Source organism: Sminthopsis crassicaudata, chromosome 4 (genome assembly GCF_048593235.1).
Source record: "Sminthopsis crassicaudata isolate SCR6 chromosome 4, ASM4859323v1, whole genome shotgun sequence".
Taxonomy (NCBI): Eukaryota; Metazoa; Chordata; class Mammalia; order Dasyuromorphia; family Dasyuridae; genus Sminthopsis; species Sminthopsis crassicaudata.
Window position 1 is genome coordinate 441,126,839 of NC_133620.1, and position 23,619 is coordinate 441,150,457.

Here is a 23,619-nt window from a genome sequence, read left to right on the forward strand (position 1 = left end):
CACAGGAGAAGAGCCTAATGGTATTCAAAACCTCTTCTTCTTCAGTTTCAGATTTGGCTAGAGAGATACGTATTAACATGAACCTGAGGATATGGTCAATGGCTTCGGCACTGATGACAGTCTGTTGAAAATACTATGGAAGTGTTCAGCTCTTCTCTCCAGGATCATGTTCTTTTATTAATCATTGTGGTGCTATTAGCTTCAAGTGGTTGACATAAATATTTATGGATCTTTGGTCCACAAATAGCCTTCAAGACATCACAAAAGTTTTTTTGGATTGTTACTATTAGTGTAAAATTGAATTTCATTTGCCTTCTTACTGAGCCAAGAATCTTGCATCTCTCTAAGTTTTGTTTTCACTTTACTTTTTTTTTAAATCATCTATTCAAACAGTTTTTATTATATTCAGTATTGACAAGATAGTTGTCATTTGCTTGTACTGGAATTATTAGTGATTTTTTTCTTCTTTCTCACTATTTAAATGATTTGTATATTTTAAAATACCAAGATTTTTGAGCCAAGTGAATTTATCCTTAGAAAAAATCACTTTGAGAAGAAAAGCACCTATTCTACCTAGACTGCTATTTATGAAAACATTTTTGAGCATTTTCAGAACCTCATAAAAGGTTCTGTCAGTCATCTGGGGGCCCAATATTCCTTATAGGCAAGGGCAATTTCTTTTTCTTTCCTTTTTTTTTTTTTTTCTTTTTTAGCTATTCCCCATTTTTTCCCTAGTTCACTTTTTAAATTAAACCTTTTTATTTTCAAAATATATGCATAGATAATTTTCAACATTAAATCTTACAAAACTTTGTGTTCCAAATTTTTCTCTCCCCCCCTCTCCATGGCAAGTAATCCAATATATGTTAAACATGTGTAATTCTTTCATACATATTTCCATAGTTATCATGCTGCACAAGAAAAATCAGATCATAATAGAAAAAATGAGAAAGAAAACAAAATTCAAGCAAACAACAACAAAAAAGGAAAATACTACGTTGTGATCTACACTTAGTTCCCACAGTCCTCTCTCTGAGTGTAGATGATTCTCTTCATCACAAGACCATTGGAACTGACCTGAATGATTTCATTGTTAATGAAATTCATCAGAATTGACCATCATATAATCTTTGCATTTTACTTTTGATGGAGTGAAAAGCTTTCTTAGAGATGGACAAACTATCTGCTGATAGATCCTGTAGAATTCTTTTTTTGTTTGTTTGGTTTCTTTTGGTTTAGCAGCTTCTGAATTTCCCCTTGGTTTCTTTTGGTTTAGCAGCTTCTGAATTTCCCCTTCATTTCTGTCAAACCAATCTTGATGTTTATGAATGTTCTGGGACAGATGAATAAATGTGGTGCTATACCTCAAATCTCTGAAAGCTGCTCTCATTCCTTTTCTAAATCACTGTTGCTGTAATTATGTATTGGCTCAGTTTTTCTTCCAAATTAGCAATGAATTCTACACTTTCAGAGAAGGACTCTAATCTTATGACATTAAGTCTTCTGGTAGTTGTCTTGCCTTGAGACCACTGATTTTGTGAATTTGTGATTTTATGATTTAAATTTACGATTTTCCAGCATACAGATCACCTTCATTACTCTCATATCTTGTCTGTCTCTTCTTGCAGTGACAATCTATTAAATGCCAAGGTTTGCTGTAAGAGTGCAGCCACTAAGTTTTATTGTATTTATATAAATTGAAGGCAGTATTGGTAATGAGAAGGTTGTGAGATTCACAATTTTTCATTAATGAATGTCTGTTGTTGTTTCTGATTCCCTTTCTCCCAAGGATCTCCTATCATAACTCATAAGTCTGTGCCTACTTTGGTGTTAGTTGTCCAGAATTATAAGCTTATTCTCTTTTGGTACATTGATGATGATAGTTTCCAGTTCTTCATAACATTTTACTTTGATTTCATCAGGGTTCATTATATACACTATACACATTGATGATGGTGGTGTGGTGCTTTCCTGCAAGTGACAATTGTATTGTCATGAGCCATCATTCACTACTTTTGGGTGTTACACAAACTGACTAGATTACTTTTAATTTCGAAACATATTCTAGCTTCGTGGTATTCCCCATCACTGTTACCACTCCAAAAACAAACAAACAAACAAAAAAAAACATGTATCCACCTCTGACTTCAGTAAGCTGGCTTTTATTTGCTCACACTGTTTCACCGGGGGGCTACTATTTGAATGCAATGCCTCTTAAGTTGTCTTGAAACAAGAGCTGGTCATCTTATGGATCTACTGGATTTTATGTGCACATCTTTTATGTACCAATGATAAGAGGAATCATTTTTGGAAAAGTTTTTGTTTTTGTTCCTTTCTTCCTTCCTTCCTTCCTTCCTTCCTTCCTTCCTTCCTTCCTTCCTTCCTTCCTTCCTTCCTTCCTTCCTTCCTTCCTTCCTTCCTTCCTTCCTTCCTTCCTTCCTTCCTTCCTTTTCTTTCTTTCCTTTCTTTCCTTTCTTTCCTTTCTTTCTCTTTCTTTTTCTGTGTTTCATCCACAAGGTAGGATTCTCCAGTTGCCACAGTAAGGCGACCAGAGTTAGATTAGGTTAAAACAAACAATTTTTTTGGCTCTTTCTTCATGTCAGAAGGTGAGCAGTGTGGTTCTTTAAAAAGAATATTCAGATTATTGTTCTATAAGAAATGACCAGAAGGATGATTTTAGAAAGTCCTGAAGAGACTTATATGAACTGATGCTGAGTGAAATGAGCAGGACCAGGAGATCATTATATACTTCAACAACAATACTATATGATCATATAGTATGATCACATTCTGATGGATGTGGCTCTCTTCAACAATGAGATGAACCAAATCAGTTCCAATAGAGCAGTAATGAACTGAACTAGCTACACACATTGAAAGAACTCTGGGAGATGACTATGAACCACTACATAGAATTCCCAATCCCTCTATTTTTGTCTGTTTGCATTTCTGATTTCCTTCACAGGCTAATTGTACACTATTTCAAAGTCTGATTCTTTTTGTACAGCAAAATAACTGTATGGCCATGTATACATATATTGTATTTAACTTATATTTTAACATATTTAACATGTATTGGTCAACCTGCCATCTGGGGGAAGGGGTGGGGGGAAAGAGGAGGAAAGTTGGGACAAAAGGTTTTGCAATTGTCAATGCTGAAAAATTACCCATGCGTATATCTTGTAAATAAAAAAAGCTATAATAAAAAAAAAAGGAAAAAAAAAGAATATTGAGACACCCAGGGGGTTGCTAAATTCCACTGCTTCTTCAATCCACCTATTCTAGCAGGGAAGTCTTTACATGTTTGGGATAGACCATCTCTTCCCCAACTCACAGAGAGGTTTGAGGTTCCGGGTTTACCCTCAATCTGGTTTAGTCCTTTTTTAAAGCTAAAAAATATTTTACCAGGGTGTGGTTGCTGTGCACGATATAGCTTCTTGAAACCACAGGTGAAAGCTGACTGACAGAAGAACATGGAAGATGAAAACAGCACTCACATAAGAGGTGGGTCTTCCTTGAACACCCATACACCCCTCATTAGAATAAAGGACCCTTTGACTTAGGAAAATAACAAACTTGGGGCAGTGGGTGGGCAGTGGATAGAGCACCACCCCTGACTTCAGGAGGACTGGAGTTCAAATCTGGTCTCAGATACTTAACACTTCCTAGCTGTGTGACCCTGGGCAAGTCACTTAACCCCAGCCTCAGGAAAAAAAAAAAAAAAAGGAAAATAACAAACTTAACAGAAGCTGGTGAGAATGATCCAGTCATTAGCTTGATGACTAAGGTTTGATAGGGGTTGTTATTCTTGAAGATTTGTGCCTACATCTATTGGTAAAATGCAAAAATAATAACATTTAAATACCACTTTGATAAAAAAAAAAAGTATGAGGTAAAAACTGTAGGGTTTTTTAAATCCCATTTGTAGTGATAAAAAAGTTAATATTTAGAAAGATTAGGTTATTCACCTAAAGTCACACAACTAGCAAGTGTCAGAAGTGCCATTGAAATTCACTGCCTCACACTGCTTCTGACAGGTTGTGGATAGAATCAGAATGTTGAACTCTACCTATTTACTACTCCCATTTTACTCTTCTAAAACTCTATTCAAGACCCAGATTCAAAATATTCTCATTGGCTCATTTTTATCCTTGTTTGGCAACCTTCTCTTTAAAATAATTTGTAATAGATGTGCATGTTAAAATTATATCTTTTGATTCCCTTGATTAGTTCTACTTGCCTCTACTCTCTTCTCCCCTCCCTCCCAGTATATAATAAGTTTATAATTAGCCAGAAGAGAGAACAGCTAGATGGTACAGTGAATAAATTCAGGAAAACCTCTGTTCAAATCCAGCCTCAGATACTTACAAGCTGTGAGAATCTGGGAAAGTCATTTAATGCTGTTTACCTCAGTTTTGTAATCTATAAAATGATCTGGAGAAAAATGGTGAACCATTCCAATAATTTTGCCAAAAAAAACCCCCAAAACCCCCCCCAAAACCCCCCCAAAACCAAAACTCAAATGGGGTCATGAAGAGTCAGACAGAACTAACTGACTAAACAACAAAAGGGAGAATATATACAGAAATAAGATGCAAATGGGTATTTAGAAGTCACATAAAAAACATTCTAAACATCAGAACAGCATAATTTATAAACTGTATGATATCATAAGGAAACTTCACATTTTAGTAATTTATGCTGTATCAGCCATTAGGTGCTGCTTCCAGGTTTTGCTCCTATAATATGTAAATCCCAGACCTCCATAATTCCAGAGCACTAGAATATCAAAAGGTGTTGATAACCTTGAGATGACCATGGAGATATTAACTTTAAAATTTTACTGATAACTTTGAGATGAATTGGCTATATTAATGAACACCCCAGACAGGTGAGTGTGTGTGTGTGTGCTCTTCTCAAAAACCCTGGAAAAATGAGACTTCAAACTCCTTTTCCCTGAAACTCTCCCATTTCTGTTAAATCCATGTTGCCTAGTGCTCCTAATTTTAATCCATGGTTATGTGAGTGATAATCTCTGTTTGTCCCCCTCCTCTCTTTTATCCCCCAATACCTACTTCCTTTCACTATTCCACTTCCTCATCCCCATGCCTCTGACTTTACATCCCTCCCCACTTTTCCCCACTTTCTACTTTGTGCTGTTTGCTCTCACAGGTTTTGTGGTATTAAATTATGATTGCTATCCCATTTCCTGTATCATCTTTCCCAACAAGTACCCAAAGAACCAAGAATGCTTGCTGTGGGGATTAAAATGATCCCACCTACAATAAAAGAGACTGAGGCAGAGTTTTGAGTCAATGCACTTTATTAAAGGGTTCAAGGTCCCCTCTAATGAAGTGGACCTCAGTGTAATTTCTTTGTTAGTTTTCTGGAGGTCTTGGAGCAGCCTTTGATTCAGTTGAGCAATCATCACAAGAATAGCCAGGTGTTAAAATCCAAATCCTTTATTATCTCCTTCACAATCTAGTTTCCTTGCTTGGGGCCCTGACTAGCTTTCTTAGAAGCCTTCCAGACCAGCCTTGGTCTCAGTGGGGGAAGTGTAGGAGGTCAGGCCAGCCACCACAAGGTTGATGAAGATGGAATGAATCTTTCTCCTTGTCTCCAAGAGCTGTGGCTCCCACCTCCAGTCCTCTGTCTTCTCTGGCTCTCACTCTGGCTGAGTTTGTTCCACCTTACATGCTCTCTTATAATCACATTATCATAGGTGTGAATCTTGTGGAACTATATTAAGTACTAAGTACATATACTGAACTAGAGAATTATTAAGCACCATGCTAAACTAGATAAGCATTGTCTTATAAAGTCTACTGACTTAATATCTTGTAAGAATCCTTGTTTTAAGTACAAGAGTTTTGGCCCATTACACCTCAGCTCTTCTTCATAATCTGAGATGCCTTCTTCCAGGCCCCTATTTTTATAGGGCTAGATGTACAGACATTCAAGACCAGCTATACCAAATAGAGATAATTCCATTGATTGATCATTTCTTATAGAACATTGACATATGTTATATGACATATGCATAAGCAAAATAAACAAAATAATATGTCAGCAGGGTCATAAGTTAAGTGAAACAAGGGATATCTCCATGCAAAATGGACAGGCTTCTCATTAGCTCGAGCAGGAGGAATTGGTACAAGCTATTGGTCAGTGACCTAAATGGTGACAAGATTGTCACCTTCTTCTAGTGAACAAGAGATTGGTCTGGAGATACAAAAATATTTTGGGAGACTTTCCATATAGTTGTTGCCTTTGTCAAGCTGGGCTTGGTCACCTTGACAAGGAAAAACAAGAGTGAAACACTTTTAGCTAACTTCCTATAAATTAAGCAAGTGAACTTAGAATTTGCAGCTCATAGCTCTGGGGCCTTATATACAGAACTTTGATATGATTCTATCAAATTGATTAATACTAATTAGAACAGATTAAGGAATCAAATGAATTGTTTCTCATACTGCTTTCATTTTATAATTCTATATATAAATCATTTAATATATTATAGTTTAATTAGAAAATCAGATTAGGAAAAGCACACTGATGTTGAATATCAGACAATTAACTAAAAATGTCTGTAGGCACAACCAGAGGGGAAATCAAGAAGTTCAGTTTTTCTTGTCTTTGGATGGATTAGTATACAAATTTATACTATCAAAAGTCAAGTCAAGTCAAGTCAAGAAACATTAATTACCTGCTGTATCATGTTGATCACTAGGGATATGTAAAAAAGCAACAAACAAGTCTTATTTCAAAGAATAGTAAAATGGAAGAGACAATGAAATTCTGGATGGAACATGTGTGGAAAACCTCAAGGAGGCTAATGTCATTGAATCATGAATATGTGAAAGAAAAAAGGTATAAAAAGGCTGAAAAAATATAAAGGCCATCAATTTTGAAGAATTTTCTTTAAAAACAAACAGAGTTTTATATCTGATCCCCAAGATCTCCTAACAGGAAGCCATTCATGTTCATTGACTATGGATAGGTGACAGGGTCAGACCTGAATCTTAGAAAGATCAATTTGAGATGTCCAATAGGCAGTTGAACAGATAAGAGGTAAGAAGAGAGCTGAGGGCTAGATAAATAGATCTGAGACTTGTTGGAATAGAGATGCTAGTAGAAATTGTAAAGTGAGATTTAGAAAAATATTTAGCAAAGTATTTAAAAGAAGAGGGCCACCTTGAAAGAACACTCACAAGTAGAGGGTGTGATCTGAATAAAGATCTAGAAAAGAGATTGAGAAGAAGCAGATAGACCAGTAGGAAGAAAACCAGGAGGAAGCAGAATTAGGGAAAAGCAAGTTTCAAGGGAGAGAGGGTGAATAATTTAGGAGCCACAGAAAGGTCAAGGAGGATGAGGATTAAGAAAAGGCCTATCAGGTTATTCCTTAACCAGCTCAAGATTTCCTACAGAAGTTATTAATAGGGAGAAACTGTAAGACAATTAAGTCAATGAAGCTATTTGGTGTGATAAATGGGGATTCATCTATGAATTCCTAAGATCTTTATGCTAGAGCAGGAATTTGTCATTATAATCAGCCTCATCACTGTCATTGTCATCAAGAGGCAATGTAATGTATTGTGGAGAGAAGAGATCTTGAAATAAGAATCTGGACTCAAATACTGCCTTTGACATGTGGAATACATGACCCTGGGCAACCCATGATCCAGTGATCCAGTGACAACCTCTCGATGCCTCCGGCCAACTCTTTAAAATTATAAATTGCAAAACAGATATCATTAATATCACTGGACCTTCAGTAGCCATGCTTGAGGGGAAGTTTCATTCTATCAGATCCAGAATTCTTACTTTAGTCCCCTTGTTGTCCTGATAGATATGTTTATATGGCACACTACATTTTTAATTGACACCCTCCAGGCTTTATGTCCCATTGTGGTCATCTTCTTGCCATTTGTCTTATTGCAACACATGAGTTATTCCCTCTCTACCCCTATTCCTTTACCAGCTCTAGAATGACAATCAACATGATACTATCTTTGCTATTAGAAAATTTTTACCAATGAAAATTCACTGTGACTGGAAAATCTGGAAATTTATATTTATAAATATGCCTATATTGTTGCATGTATATATATATGCATATGTTTATGTGTAAAGTTGAAAAGCATGTCATATATTCTTTTATCCAAATCATTGACCAAAATTTTAACAAGCACAGGGCCAATTTCATATACTTGAGGAACTTCAATGGAGACCTTCCAAATCAAATCATTAATGACTATTTTTTGGAGTCAATTCAATCAATTTTAAATCCATCTAGTTTGGGAGTTCTTAACTTAAAAAAATATTATGAATATCTTTGGCAATCTGGTAGTCTATGGATCCCTCTAGGAATAATGTTTTTAAAGATATAAAATACATAGGATTGCAAAGAAAACTAATTATGTTGAAAGACAATTTTCAAAATAATCTTCCTATCCAATTTCACAGACTCCCTGAAATCTATCTACAGACACAGGTTAAGAACCCCTAATGTAGTTGTATTATCATCTAATCCTCTCTATACCTGCTTCACAAAATTAGTAGAAGAAACTTTATTAAATGTTTTATGAAAATGTAGTTAAACTTTATCTACACTCTGATTTTACCATTTTAGTAATCTTGTCAAAAAGGGAACTAATGTTAGATTGTCATAATTAGACAACTAGTTATCTAGAATTGGGAGTACCTGAATTTAAATTTCAGCCTTGGCTTACTAGTTGATTTCCAAAACATGCTTTTCTTTTCTGCATATCTTGCCACGGATATGCAGTAGTAATGAGAATACCACTCAATTAACAAATTCTCACTAAATGAAATTAGTTATAGATGTAATTATAAAGTATGGCAACCTCTCTTAGATGGTCCCTTCAGTTTTATCTTTTCCCTGATAGAACAAAATATTAGAGTTTGAAATTTTGAAAGAAATTTATTTAATAATTAATAAACAAAAAATAAACTTTTATGAAAAGGAAAATAACTTAATTTTAAATATCTTAATATATAAAATTCAGATAAATTTTACTAGTAGTCCTCTGTATTTATAAACTAGTTGGTATCAAAACAAAACAGACTGTGCATGTACTAAAATACACTACAAGATAGCAGTTGCCATTACTCTTTTATATACTTATGACGGAATTTTGTTGTTCTGGAAGTCCTTGAACCCTATTTGATTCTGACTGTTGTGATTTAGCATTACCAAATATAACTTTGATCTGTTTTCTTTTTCTTTTTTTTTTTTTAATGAACACTGTTCCTAAGTTGTAACTTAGTGTACAATTTAGAATACAAGATAATTTCCAAGCCTTCTTGTAAAAATCTCTGCAAAAATATGAGATACAGACTCCTTGTGTCAAACTGGGACACTCTCTGAGAGAGAAGGGTCTCTGTCAGACTTATTTTCTAACTATTTTCCATAAAATTTTGTTTCTAATAGATCTGACTGCTAAACACAAGTAACATTTGCTTCAATATCCTAAAGTTGTCCATTCTATTTGTCATGCCATGTCATATCATTACAAATCTGCTAAAAGAAAAGTATGTGTGACTGTGTGTGTGCTCAAAGGATCTAGCAACCATTTTAATGTGACTGAATTAACAATATTATGTGTCTTAGGAGGACACTAGGAGTCACTAGTGGTGACTTCAATTATATTACATGGCATTGATTTCATTGTGGAATTAAAGTCTCTGTCTTAATAAAGAACATTTTGAAAAAGACAGTGAAGAAAAAAAATGTTTTGTGCCTTAAGCACAGATTTTCTCTTGGTTATCTCTCTTGTATAAGTGGCTATGGAATAGGTGCTGACATGCCAGTTCTCTACTCTATTTCTCAGTTTTGTAATGATCTTAGTTCAGGAGCCTTTTAGTCAGCTGAGGGAAAATTAGAAATAATTTTCCAATGCAAGATCTCCTTTGTACCTATTATCTCCAATTTGGTTCCAAGGCTTTTACTATCTGATGATGGTATGCCTGTTTGTGGTAGATATCTATCTATCTATCTATCTATCTATCTATCTATCTATCTATCTATCTATCTGTCTGTCTGTCTGTCTGTCTGTCTGTCTGTCTGTCTGTCTGTCCGTCCGTCCGTCCGTCCGTCTGTCTGTCTGTCTGTCTGTCTGTCTATCTTTCTTATCATGCTACAGAGAGAAGTCTACTGCCTAGTGAAGAAGAGCTGGAGCTTTAGCTAGTCAGTGTTCCCCAGTCCCAAACAGTAGGAAATTTAATCTAAGAAAGATCATATGCAACAGGAGTTGCCTCACCTTTCTCAAGTAAGAATTTTATCACATTTTAGAAAGCCTCTCTAGACACTAAGGATTGATTCCATAATGTTCCTTTCACTTTCTTTCACTCCTTTCCCTCCAACCTCCCTGCACACAGTTTCCTAGATCCCTGGGTCAATTTATCCCTAGACAAATGTTTTTAGACAGTAATAAACAATCGGAACTCATTTCTCAATGATTAACATACTTCCACCTATCATGACTCTCCTTCCCAGTGATCCTGAGACTTCAGCTGCTTTTGTTTAAACCGGTTTATTTTTATTTTTATTTTTTATTTTTTTTTTGTCTCTGACTGACCAGTCCCTTATTCCCATCTCTCTCAACTCAGTCTCTTCTTCTCAACATCCTTCTCTAAAGCTACCTAGATTTCCCACAGTCACCTCTGGAATGCATGCTTCTCAAGTAATAAACTTTCATCTTAAGCTTCTTTTTTTTCTTGTTTTCTATTTTCTTCTGTCACTGAGACTTGGCTTGCTCCTGATGACATAGCTAATCTGGCCACTCTTTTAAATGCTTGTACTTTCACTTATACTCCCCTATTCATTAATCATTTTAAGGAAGTTGGAATACTTCTATTTCTATACTCACCTATAATTATCACTCAGTAATCTCTTCTTTTCGGTTTATTACATCCACAGACTCCACCTCTTGTTTCTGCCTTGCTTCAATCACAGGCTGACCAAAACTCTGATGAAAAAAAGTTACCATAGACAAGAGAGAATATATCAGCTAATGAAGATGAGCACAAAAATTTAAATTTCAAAAGGTAATATTTTAAGTTACAACCGAATATACAATGTTTCAGGAATACACTTGCATAAAGCATCTTGGTTCAGTGAAAAGAGAAGCGCATTTAGATTGGTGTTTTTTGTTCAGTTGTATCAGTCTTTTTGTGATCCCATTTGGAGTTTTCTTGGAAGAGACTCCGGAGTGGTTGGCCATGTCCTTCAGATCATTTTATAGATGAGGAAACTGAGGCAAATGGGGGGCAGTGACTTGCTCAGGGACACACAGCTTTTGAATATAGATTCGAACTCAATAAGATAAATCTCCTGACGCCAAGCCCCGCACTCTATTCACTAGGCCCTCGTTCTTTTTATATATTTAAAATTAAAAAAAAAAAAATCCCCTATCAAGAAACCTTTAAAATGTAATGAAATGTGTAACTGATTTCAGATTTTTAAAAAATTCTCTGTAGCAGAGGATGGTTTCGATCCATCGACCTCTGGGTTATGGGCCCAGCACGCTTCCGCTGCGCCACTCTGCTCCGAGCGACTACAGACCTTGACTGCTCTCTAGGATGACATTTACTTTTTCCGTAGACCCTCCCTCTTTTGTTCTCCTGCGTCAAACAATCGATCCTCCTTCCAATGTCTTGGCAGTCTGAAACAATGTCTCAGGCGCAGCAAAAATACCTTATGCGGAAAATGAGTGAGACGAAATGTTCTTTGATGTTATAAGGTGATAGTTTTCCTAAAGGAGAAATTAAAGCAGAAGGAACAAAGCTGTCTCATTTCCATATAGATTCGCAAAATGATTTTTGTATTCAGAACCGGGGAAATGAAAGCAATATACTATTAGCTCGGCAGTGAGTCCAAGCTCTTTCTTAAGCAGACAAGCTCATCAATCCCCCAAAGGAGCCATATTAGAACCTACCCTCTCCCAGCTTTCTTTGAGAACTGAATTCCTCCGCCAGCCCCAGCTCTCTGCATATAGGAGAAAGAGGAAATTCCTAATCCAACGCTATTATGCCGTTAACTAGCTCTATAACCACGAGCAGATCATTGCACCTCTATGAGCTTTATTTACAGAATTTTCTTGCAAAATTTTACGAGAAACCAAATTTCAAAAACACATAAAGGACAAAGAAATCAGAAGATTTCTTCCAATAAGAAGGGGATGCATTGTAAGAGAAAGGGCGGAGCTTAAGGTTTTGAATTATCTGTCCAGTAAGCTGTTAGGACTAAGGGAAGCGCAGAGGGGCGGGGAAGGTAGGGGAGAGGAAGCGAGATGACGCAATAATCAAGTTTCCCGCCCGCGCGCTTTCAGTTTTCAAACAGGTCGGACGCTCGGCTATATAAAGTCCCCCTCGCCAACGGAAAACTCAGATGCTTTAGTCCTCTGTAACGTTGTTTTGTCATCATGTCCGGTCGCGGCAAAGGCGGCAAAGGTTTGGGCAAAGGGGGTGCCAAACGGCACAGGAAAGTGCTCCGCGATAACATCCAGGGCATCACTAAGCCGGCTATCCGTCGTCTGGCTCGGCGCGGGGGCGTCAAGCGAATCTCGGGGCTCATCTACGAGGAGACCCGCGGCGTGTTGAAGGTGTTCCTGGAGAACGTGATCCGGGACGCCGTCACCTACACCGAGCACGCCAAGAGGAAGACAGTCACTGCCATGGACGTGGTCTACGCTCTCAAGCGCCAGGGACGGACCCTCTACGGCTTCGGCGGCTAAACTTGCTTACTACACTCAAAAAACAAACTTCAAAGGCCCTTTTCAGGGCCCCCCATTTTTTCATCTAAAGAGCTGACATCGAACTGCGGAATTAAAAGTTTTTTGGGCTTAGTTTAGCTGTAGCGTTCGTAATTCCTAGGAGTGGCAAATTGTGAAGAGAACAAAGGGGATAGTGAGCTTATCTGCTGTCGAGACATAAGAGAGATACAAAGACACAGGAACAGTGGTCTAAGACTCCACACTTACAACTTTGTATCCCAAAAGATCCGTTCTGTTACTTTAACCAGGAGAGGGTTGTTAACATTTGACAGCAGACGATAGTCTCACGGAAATGTCTCAAGAACGCTTGGAAGAAAATGCGCGTGCTAGCCTATTTGTAATTTACTCCAGTTTCTTGGTGCTGAGAATTAAGCCATCAGGAGTACTTCGATGTCAACAACTGTGCCTACCTATATTCCCCCAAAACAACGTCGAAAAAGCTTTTTCTTGAAAGATTAGGTCTTGGATTTCTTATTAATCCGAACTAGATTTTAATATATTGGAAGTAATTTAGATTCTGTGTTCTGGGACTGCCCACGTTAACCTATCGCTGTTGTGGACACAGGTTTAAGAAGAAGTGCTGGTTAAAAGAACACTAATACTTCTGTCACAGTTCTATTTGACATATTTAGCTTGGAGAAAAAGATTGAGGAATTATGGGAGTAAGATTACAGTATTAATATATTGGCAGATTCCCTGAATCTATTCCTTATAATTTTAAAATTTAAAGGCATCTTATGAATATATCTTAAGATCAGTCCCTTCTGTGTGGATGGGGAACTCTTTAAGGCATAGTGATAATAAGATAACTTACACAGGGTTACAGAATTTGAATCTAGATTCTCTGAATTTAGTTAGAAGCCTCTTCACTTATTCCAAATAATAGGAAACAGCATAGCCAGGGGTATAAATGAAAAAGTATAGCTGTCTTTGGGGTGCAAATCAAAAGGTCAATAGCATTCAATTGTATACAAGGCGTTCAAAAATCTGAGCACCTTGGGGACATCTACATAAGGACTTCTTGGAAGTTTTTGAGATGTGACTGGAAAAGGCAGTGTATCGCCAAATTCTGAAGAAAGTCAAGAGTAAAATTAGCACCAATAGCAATAGTTTTGAGTGATTAGTAATATAACCATATATCTAGTTAAGAAACATTCTGATAAAAGGTATGAAAGAAGGTCAGGAGTAAAAAATGTAAATATCTGTTTGAAAATTAATGACATGTAATGGAAATTAGTAAAGAGGATCTGTATTAAGTTGATGGAAATAAAAATATTGAAGGTCATGGCATTTCAGAGCCAAGACCTGAAAAGGCATTTTGGTCAAAACTCAAACTTGCCCTCTCATCCTTCTCTTTCACAATTCAAGAAAAAGAATTTCTTTAAAACATATGCCTTTGCTCGAATTCAGATCTCTAAGGAGATGGGAATCCTTACAGGTATCCCACTCTACTTTTATTTTGATAGGAGAGGCAATAAAGGTCAGTGTTAGCTCTGGAGTCAGGAAGATTGATCTTCCTGAGCTCAAAATTGGGCTCAAATATTTACCTAGAGTGTGTGACTCTGGGTAACATAGTGGCAACAGAATAATACCCCTGATTGCAATGTCTGTACATAAGAGCTGCTTCCACCAGCTACCATCAAACCAAGACTATCAGCTATTTGTGAAGGGAGATTTCCAGACTTGTACAGGCCCATGAACTATCCTGCGAATGCCCTTAGTAATTTCTTTTACTGCTTGTCCCTTGTCATCAATTTGCATACAACAGGTGGACAAGTTTTGTTTCTCACAGACCCCTCCTTCCTCTGCTCACAGATAATCTAATACTAATCTATGTTATAAAACAGCTTCCCTTGTCGACTAATATAGATCAAGGGCCTTAGCAGTTTGGTTAGTTGTTACCTCTAAGATTGTTTGAAGTCAAAATAATCTGTTTAAGATATATATTGGTGTCTGATATTCCCTACTATCATCTTGGGCCCATGTTGCCGGTCTGTATTCTTTTATAATTCTCTCCAAAGGGCCAGGCATCTCCCCACCCACTGGCATTTGTCTGGGTCAAAGAAGTATCAATATGGGCTAGGGAGCGGTTCATCCTTCCTGTTTCCCTTTCCATATCCATATCCCCAATTGCCTGCCAACGCTTGATGAGAGAGAAAAATTTAGGTCTAATTATACCTATATAACAAAATCCAGTCCAATTTTTGGGTAAATGGGCAGGAGTCATCTGACCACAGATCCAGTAATGCCCCTTCAGGGCAGGATTATCTTCAAAGTAAAATAAGAAGGGTCCACTTGAAGGTGGAAAATACCTGACATCCCAGGGACCTAAGGGTCCTATTCCCCGTATTAGAATTACATCTCCAAAGATGACTTTCAACTACCCATTGGCAGATGCAACCATTTTCTCCTTAGATCCTGATGGCTCCTAACAGTGCCTTCTCTATTCTCCCACTTCATTCCATTGAAGTATTAAGTTGAACCTGGTGCTATGCTATTCAAGGTTATACATGTCCATATCTGGGGTTCCTCTAGATCAGGAATTAAACAGGCAGGTGTCATTTTCCTCACACACCCCTCACTACTATTAGAATGTTGGATACAGTCAATTACTCATCCATAACAAATTATACTGGTTTGATTCCTTCTATTCACATACCTACTGCAGTCTGATAGCTCCCTTCTCTGACCTGCAAGTAAATGTTCATGTACATTAACTTTCTTCCATCCATGGTCCTGTACCAGTCTGATGTAGGCAATATCTCCCTAAAACTGTACTGCTCAGGGTCTAGTGATGCTTTTCTTCTGCTGACTAGAAACCTATTCCGTTGTGTATTACTGACTTGTTGCTCAAGATCCAGGCCAGAGACAGGGAAACAGGAACCTAGGGCCACTATGTAAATTGATCAAGTGCCCCACATATCCAAAAGGTCAGTCAATTTAAAGCTAGTGGCTATTGTTTGGATCTGGGTTTGAAAGGCATTTTCATACTCCACTGTTCTGGAGGTACCAGTACAAAGGATGTACTCACATAAAATCATACATGTATATAAAAGTCACAGTCTCCAACCTTTTGGGTTTGGTTCACCTCCCATTCTCCCTACTAGTATATGTCCCTAATTCCTAACAAAACAGTTCGACAAAATGTAATACCTAGTACAAACAAGAAAAGTCCCAAGAGAATTCCCCATATGAGACAAGTCAAAAAGATTTTACATGCACAATTCATCAGTCTTTGCTAAGTTTCCTGTAGTTTCAGCCGCACTTCCAATGTTCCTGGATCAGTCTCTACTGCTCACTTCTTTGGTGCATCCATGGGACCTTTGACTCGAGTGTGATGTGTCCAACCTTTCTTTTTGGTGCGTATTGCTGTATCTGAAGTCAGCAGGATCTGGAATGGTCCTTTCCAGCTCAGGGTCAGCTTGTCCTCCTTCCATGTCCAAACCAGGACCCCATCTCCAAGGTAGAACTTATGCACTGTGAATCCTAAGGAGTCTGAGTAATAAGCCCTTTTAGTTGTAAAGTTTTCAGATGTAACAGTAAAAACATGACATATTTCCTTAAAAACAAATCATTGGTCTCAAATATTGGATCCAAGGAGGAATTGTTGTGGGAAGCCATTGCTGATCTATAAGAAGCCAGTAAAGGTCAAATTTTCAGAAAGTGCCCACCCAAAGTAACAACGCTCTGCTCCCTGTTCTAACCATGCCCTTGCTTTAACTATCGCCATCTATGGTTAAACTGACTGTTCTAACTCCTCCCCCATTAGACCTATGGAAATCCCCCACTTCCTCCTAACCCTTTGTGTACTGTTGTGCTTATCCCTACAATAAACGAGACTTCATCAGAAAGCCTGTCTTGTCTCCATTCTTCGCGCCTCCTGTCCCCGGTTCCCTCTTCTTCTCTTCTAGGGTCCACGTTCTTGCCTCGCTGGACCGGACAATTGGTGCCCTACGTGGGGCTCGAAGAATCATGGAACAGGCAACGGTTTCTGTCGGATCGAACTCTTGGAGAAAGGAAGACTGCAGTCTGAGAAATAGAAAGAAAGGTCGCCGCGGGCCCGCCTGACCCGAGGCACAGAGACCCGAGGTAAGTGAGGCGTCTGCATAATGGGACAGGACATTAGTGTTCACGATCCATTTATTGAGGGTCTCAAAGACTCTTTAAGGGCCCGTAAAGGTTAAGAAAAAGGACTTGGTAAAATTGTTTCAATTTCTGGAGGTCGTTTGCCCGTGGTTCCCACAAGAGGGCACTATAGATGAAAAAAGGTGGAAGAGAGTGGATGGCTGAAAGACATTACAGAACTTTTGGGCCTGAAAAGGTCCCCCTCACAGCCTTTAACTACTGGGAGTGCATCAATGATCTCACTGCCGTCCATCGCCACGATGACGATGTAAATAAAGTCATCCAGGACAGCGCCTCCTTTTTGGAAGGTGCTCTCAGGCGCACCTATTCTAGCCTTGAGTTAGGCCCAGCTAACAATGAAAAAGAACAAAAGGAGGAGGACTCTGTGTCCATTACCGCGCCTTTAGACAAGACCTCAAACAATTCCCCGCTAAGACTACGGACAAAAAAAATCTACCCCTCTCTCGGGGAGAATCCCTTGGTAGCTTTGAGGGACGAGCCGCTGGACCCTGCCAGCTCAGCCGAACTAGGAGGAGAAGCCGCCCGATACAAGGACCCTGATTGTGCTTTTCCTGTTCTTCCTAAGGCTAACATTACTGCCCCTCTGCGCCCGCCACCCTATTGCATTATGCCCGCTTTCCCCTCCTCCTCTAACACCGCTCCTGCCCCCTCCGCCGCCCCCGCTCCCTCTCCCCGCGACCCGAAAACGCAGGTCCGATCCCTCCGAGAAACTTTACAACTCACAAAAGAGCGCAATGACCTTTTAAAGGAACTCAGGCTTTTTAGACTCAGAACTCTCCCAACAGCCTGCCCCCGCCGCCCCCGCCGCCCCCGCTCTCCCCGCCCGCCCTGCGCCTACGTCTTCCCATTCCCGTCTTTTGCTTCTTTACTATCCCCCTTCACCCCGCCCATCGCCAGCGCTTTGCTTTCAGCCTTCCCACCATTAACTTCCAAAAACCCATGTCCCGCTTCCAATGGAAGGTCCTCCCTGGGGGAATGGCGAATAGTCCGACTCTGTGCCAGAAATTTGTGGCTCTCACTGTCAATCCCATAAGGGATCGCTGGCCTTCCCTATACATCCTTCACTACAAGGATGACATTCTCCTAGACGGAAGGGGTGGCTCTGCTCTTCTAGCTTGCTGTGATGCCTTAATGCAAATCTCCGTTCAAAAGGCCTCCAGGTGGCACCCGATAAGGTCCAGCCCAAGGATCCTGACACTTATCTAGGTTTTGATCTCCATGGGACAGTTATTAAACCTCCCAACCTTAAGCTCAGGACTGACCATCTGGTTTCTTTAAATGATTTTCAGAAACTCCTGGGAGATATTAATTGGATCCGCCCCTATCTCAAACTTACCACGGGAGACCTGAAACCCCACAGGCACTGCCGCTTGTCATCCCGATCGCACTACCTCTCTCTACACCTTACACTTCTGCCCAGCTTGTTGAACTCTCGGCAGTATTTACTGTCCTCCACACATACCCTCACACTCCCCTCAACATTTACACAGCACGTACATCGCCCAGTCTGTCCCCTTCTTGAAACTGTGGCGTATATCAAGACTGCCTCTGCTGCCATCAACCTATTCCTTCAAATTCAGACCACCATTCATTCCCGTCCTGCACCCTTTTATCTATGTCACCTTCGTGCCCACACCGGCCTCCCTGGGCCCTTGTCTGAAGGGAATGCCCTTGCTGACCTTGGTACTCCCTCATGCTATACCCATCTTTCTTCTGCTATACATGAGGCTCAGCAAGCTCACTCTCTACATCACCTTAATGCTCATACTTTAAGGCTTCTATACAAAATCACCCATGAACAAGCTCGCCAGATAGTTAAACAATGCCCTGCATGTGTCACCTTCTTACCTACACCCCATCTCAGGGTCAATCCACGTGGACTACTCCCAAATGAAGTGGGGCAGATGGATGTCACTCATCTCCCCGACTTCGGGAATCTTAAATGCCTCCACATGACCATAGATACTCATGGTGGATTCCTTTTTGCTACACTTCCAACTGGAGAAGCCTGCAAGCATGTTATCACTCACATACTAGCCTGCCTCTCAGTCATGGGAATGCCTACTTCCATTAAAACTGACAATGGCTCTGGATACACCGGTCAAGCTTTCAAAGCTTTTTGTGCCACTCTTTCCATTCAACATGTCACTGGCATTCCCTATAACCCCCAAGGCCAAGGCATAGAGGAAAGGGCTCATCAAACCCTTAAAAACACCATTCTTAAACTAAAAAGGGGTACTCCGTACAGTACCCTATTAAAGAATCCCCTCAGAACCTCCTCAACCGTGCCTTATTCATTTTGAATATTCTACATCTTGACATCAAAGGTAAAACTGCAGCTGATCACCTCTGGCACTCCAATTCTGCCAGGTGGTTGCCAGAGTGCCTAGGTAAAACAAATAGATAATCACTCAGAAAATAACAATAAAACATTTTCCAGGGAAGATGACTCTCCCTGAGACAAGTTCTCCTCTCTTTACAGGTCATGGAAACAACCAGCTGCATGATCCTGCTCCGGACATTGTTAATCCTCGACCCCCTGACAGGAGGAGGATTTGGGCCACTGGCAGATAGGGACAAGTTATTCCAACAACTATATGGAGGCCCCTGTGAGTGTAGAGGGGTGTACACCACAGTGACCCCTTCATCTTACCATGTCACTGACTGTGGCTCAGCCACAGCTTATTTAGTTAAGCAAACTTTATCGGGGGAGTAGCTCATATACTAGTTACCAATGTGTGAAAAAACCTAACATAATCCCCCCAACTCATGGTCAGTGGGGGCCCTGCCCTCGTAACTGCTACACAGTTGTAGCAATGCACTCCTCCTGTTACAACCATGTCCAACAGTGTACCCATACCGATGTAAAATATACCTGACAGCCATACTACAAAGAACCTACAGTAGCTCCGTTGGAGGAGAAATTGTAAGCAAAGATCCCCAAGGCCACTCACAAAAATATGCACAAGCCTCCTGCCTGGGCACTGTTGGAAAAGATGTTTGCTGGCCTTTACATGCTCCTGTATCAGATGGGGGTGTACCAACAGACATGGTACAGACAGTACCATGGCACAGAAGTACAACAACAAATTGACGTATTCATCAGAGAAATGTACCCTCCCCTAGACTACCACCCCCTAGCACTACCAAAATCCTGAGGTATAGACCTTGACACCCAGACTTCTACTATTCTAGAAGCCACGCTTAGAGCTTTGAACTCCACCAATCCCACCCTTGCAAGCAACTGCTGGCTGTGTGTGACCCTTGGCACACCCATGCCCCTTGCTATTCCCACAAATAACACAAATACTCCTCTACCAGAAGGTAATTGTACCATTGCCCTCCCTTTCCGTGTTCAGCCTGTAGGATTTAGTCGAACCTTGTGCATTCAATGATCCCCACAGAATAATACTTAGAATATTGATGTGGGATTTATGACCTTTGCTGATTGCCCTCAATTTCTACCTATACCTCTGCCCCACCCCCAGACAGGTGTTCATATGTGGAGGAAACATGACTTTCACAGCTCTCCCCACAAACTGGTCAGGACAGTGCGTCCAAGCTACCATCCTTTCAGACATTGATATCATTCCAGGAGACGAACCAGTCCCCCTCCCTAGCCTTGATTACATAGGAGGCTGTAAAAAAAAAAAAGGGCAGTCCTCCTGGTACCACTGCTTGTAGGTCTAGGAATTACTGGGGCTGTAGGTTCCGCAAGACTAGGAGTAGCTAATTCCTACGCTAAATTTTCCAACCAGTTGATTGATGATGTCCAGGCCCCTTCAGGTACTAGAAATGACCTTCAAGATCATATTGATAGCTTGGCTGAAGTAGTATTACAAAATAGAAGAGGTTTAGATCTTCTCACTGCAGAACAAAGTGGGATTTGTTTAGCCCTATAGGAACGATGCTGTTTTTATGCCAATAAATCTGGAATTGTGCGAGACAAGATAAAGAAGCTCCAAGAAGACCTAGTGAGGAGGCACAAAGAACTATCTGAAAACCCCTTTTGGAGTGGGTTGCACGGAGTCCTTCCCTATCTCCTTCCCCTACTGGGACCCTTCCTTGGCTTCCTGTTACTTTTGTCCTTTGGGCCCTGGGCTTTTCAGAAACTAATGGCCTTTGTTAAAACTCAAATACAGTATTTTGGCAAAACCCATTCAGGTCCATTACCATCGCCTCGAAACAGGCGATCTCCCTGATTCTTATGTGGAGATGGAGAGATGCCCCCAAATAACAAGGCCTGGTTAGCCAATGACGGGTAAGATTCCCCAAGGACTGGTCAACCTAAGCCAGGAAGTGCATGATATGCCACACCCTTCCCATGATGGGTAAGACCTTTCCCTATGGGAACAACCTAAGCCAGGCACAGGCCATGGGGCCATAAAATTCACCATCCAACTCCACAATTAAAGGAGAAAAAAGGGGGACCTGTGGGGAGCCATTACTGATCTATAAGAAGCTAGTAAAGGTCAAATTCTCAGAAAGTGCCCACCCAAAGTAACAACGCTCTGCTCCCTGTTCTAACCATACCCTTGTTTTAACTACTGACTGTTCTAACTCCTCCCCTATTGGACCTGTGGAAATCTCCTACTTCCTCCTAACCCACTATATATAGTTATGCTTATCCCTACAATAAATGAGATTTGATGAGGAAACCTTGTCTTGTCTCCATTCTTTGAGTCTTCTGTCCCCGGTTCCCTCTTTTTCTCTTCTAGGGTCTATGTTTTTGCCCCACTGGACAGGACAAATTTTGAATCCCTTTTAGATAAGGGTGACCATACAATAATTCATAAGGTGATAATCCCACATCTTTTTGGGTTTTGTTCTAATTCTTAATAAGGCAAGGGGAAGGCACTTGGTCCAGGGCAATTGTGTCTCTAACTCCAATTTAGTCAGTTGCTGTTTAATTTCCTTATCCATCCTTTCCACTTTACCTGAGGGCAGATGCCATGGGGTATATAAATCTCATGACATTTCTAAAGCTTGGGCCATAAGTAGGAAGATCTTAGCTGTGAAATGAGTGCCTTGATCTGAATCTATCTGCTCCACCATTCCATACCCCGGAATGTTACACTCAAGGAGTACTTTTAAGACTGCTGAGGCAGTTGCCCAGGCAAGGGGAAAGGCCTCCACCCATAAGGTCAGATGGTCCACTACAACTAGCAGATATTTGAGACACCCCACTGATGGCACCTTGGTAATGTCCATCTGTATGCTTTGGAAAGGCCTGATACCAGGGGACCTTCCTCCTTTTTAGACTTGCCATTGGGCTGCCCTATTCATCCTCTGACAAATAGGACACCTACTGACAAGTTGCCTGCTATTGTGTATAAGCCAGTGCCACAAACTTAGTCAGCACTGCATCACACAGGTCTTGGACACCTCAATGACTGCCCTGATGTAAATGTTGGAGTTCATGTCTCATACCTGCTGTGGTCAGTACCTCTCTGCCATCAGGGATGAATCAGGGCCCCTCTTTGTCCTCCTGAGAGCCAAGGCTTTGGATTTCCTGCTTCTCTTCTGGGGTAAGGGAAGGGGGAGGCATTGGAGGAGGAAATGCTAGAATTAGCACCATCATTTCCTCTGTACTTACAGATTCCTCCTCTCCAGCCCATTTCACCTCCTCATCTGCAAAGCAATTTCCCCTTATCTCAAATGAATCTCCTCTTTGGTGCCCCTGCATATGAATCACTTCAATATTCTTAGGTAACATAAGGTTAGTCAAAATTTCAGTGACCAATGCCCTGTGTGCCAATCCCTTACCTTCACTGTTTACTTTCTTTCCCTCAAGTAATTTACAATTTCTAATTTCTTTTCCCCTTTACTTATACAATGACCTAAGTATTTTACTTCACATTTCACAAATTGCAATTTGTCTTAAGAAATTCTCAGTCCCGTGCTCCTAAATAATTTTAACAAACTGATAGTGACTTGGACAAGGTCACTCTTTTTCCTCCTTGCCACAAGAGGATCATCTACATATTGTAAGACTTTTAACAATAAGAAATTTATCCCAGAATGTTCACACAATTTTTACATACTCAAGTAGATGTTCCATAAATTGAATATTATACCAATTATTTTGCTTTTAAAATACCCAATACACAGAAAAATTCCAAACTACATATTGTCATAACAAAAACATTTTCAAAAGGACGAAGGCAAAAACTATTATCCTTGGAGTCTTCTTAAATAATTGGCATCAATACAGTTAATTAAAACTTCCTATTTTCACATAAAGGAACCTGAAAAGTTCTTAAAAACATAATTTAAACTTTTTGAAATAACCCTTTCAAACTACAGATCACATTTCTGATCATATATATATATATAGATAGATAGATAGATAGATAGATAGATAGATAGATAGATATTTCCCCCCCCCCTGAGGCTTGCCCCCAGGGTCACACAGCTAGGAAGTGCTAAGTGACTGAGACCAAATTTGAACTGGGGTCCTCCTGAATTCAGGGCTGGTGCCCTATCCACTGTACCACCTAGCTGCCAGATCATATTCTTTTAACAAGAAAACCATCATGTTTCAAAGAAACAAATATTCAGCCAATTAACACCTTGTAAGAAGCAGCCTATCCCTTTAAATGATTAGCCTGCTTCTCTTCAGAAGTTCGGCTGCAGCAGGAACAAAGGCCCCTTTCCACTGCTGCCCTTCCCCCAA

At 40.0% G+C, this 23,619-nt stretch overlaps 1 protein-coding gene, 1 long non-coding RNA gene and 1 other non-coding gene across 3 annotated transcripts; 1 reads left to right on the forward strand and 2 right to left on the reverse strand.

The window, feature by feature from the left end:
* Positions 1-5,242: 5,242 nt before the first annotated feature.
* Positions 5,243-12,195, reverse strand: LOC141539909 (uncharacterized). The gene is made up of 3 exons (XR_012481410.1): positions 11,961-12,195; positions 10,893-11,777; positions 5,243-6,292 (listed from the first exon to the last, which is right to left on the reverse strand). It is a non-coding gene; the product is annotated as an uncharacterized LOC141539909 (long non-coding RNA).
* Positions 11,500-11,571, reverse strand: TRNAM-CAU (transfer RNA methionine (anticodon CAU)). Its single transcript has one exon. It is a non-coding gene; the product is annotated as a tRNA-Met (tRNA).
* Positions 12,196-12,342: 147 nt separating the features above from the next.
* Positions 12,343-13,250, forward strand: LOC141539908 (histone H4). Its single transcript, XM_074263317.1, has one exon. It carries the CDS (start codon positions 12,447-12,449, stop codon positions 12,756-12,758), a length of 312 nt encoding a protein of 103 aa, XP_074119418.1. The 5' UTR covers positions 12,343-12,446; the 3' UTR covers positions 12,759-13,250.
* The last annotated feature ends 10,369 nt before the right edge of the window (positions 13,251-23,619 follow it).

Excerpts from the sequence above, each read along its gene's own strand:
- LOC141539908 (XM_074263317.1), top strand. The coding sequence starts at position 12,447 with ATGTCCGGTCGCGGCAAAGGCGGCAAAGGTTTGGGCAAAGGGGGTGCC.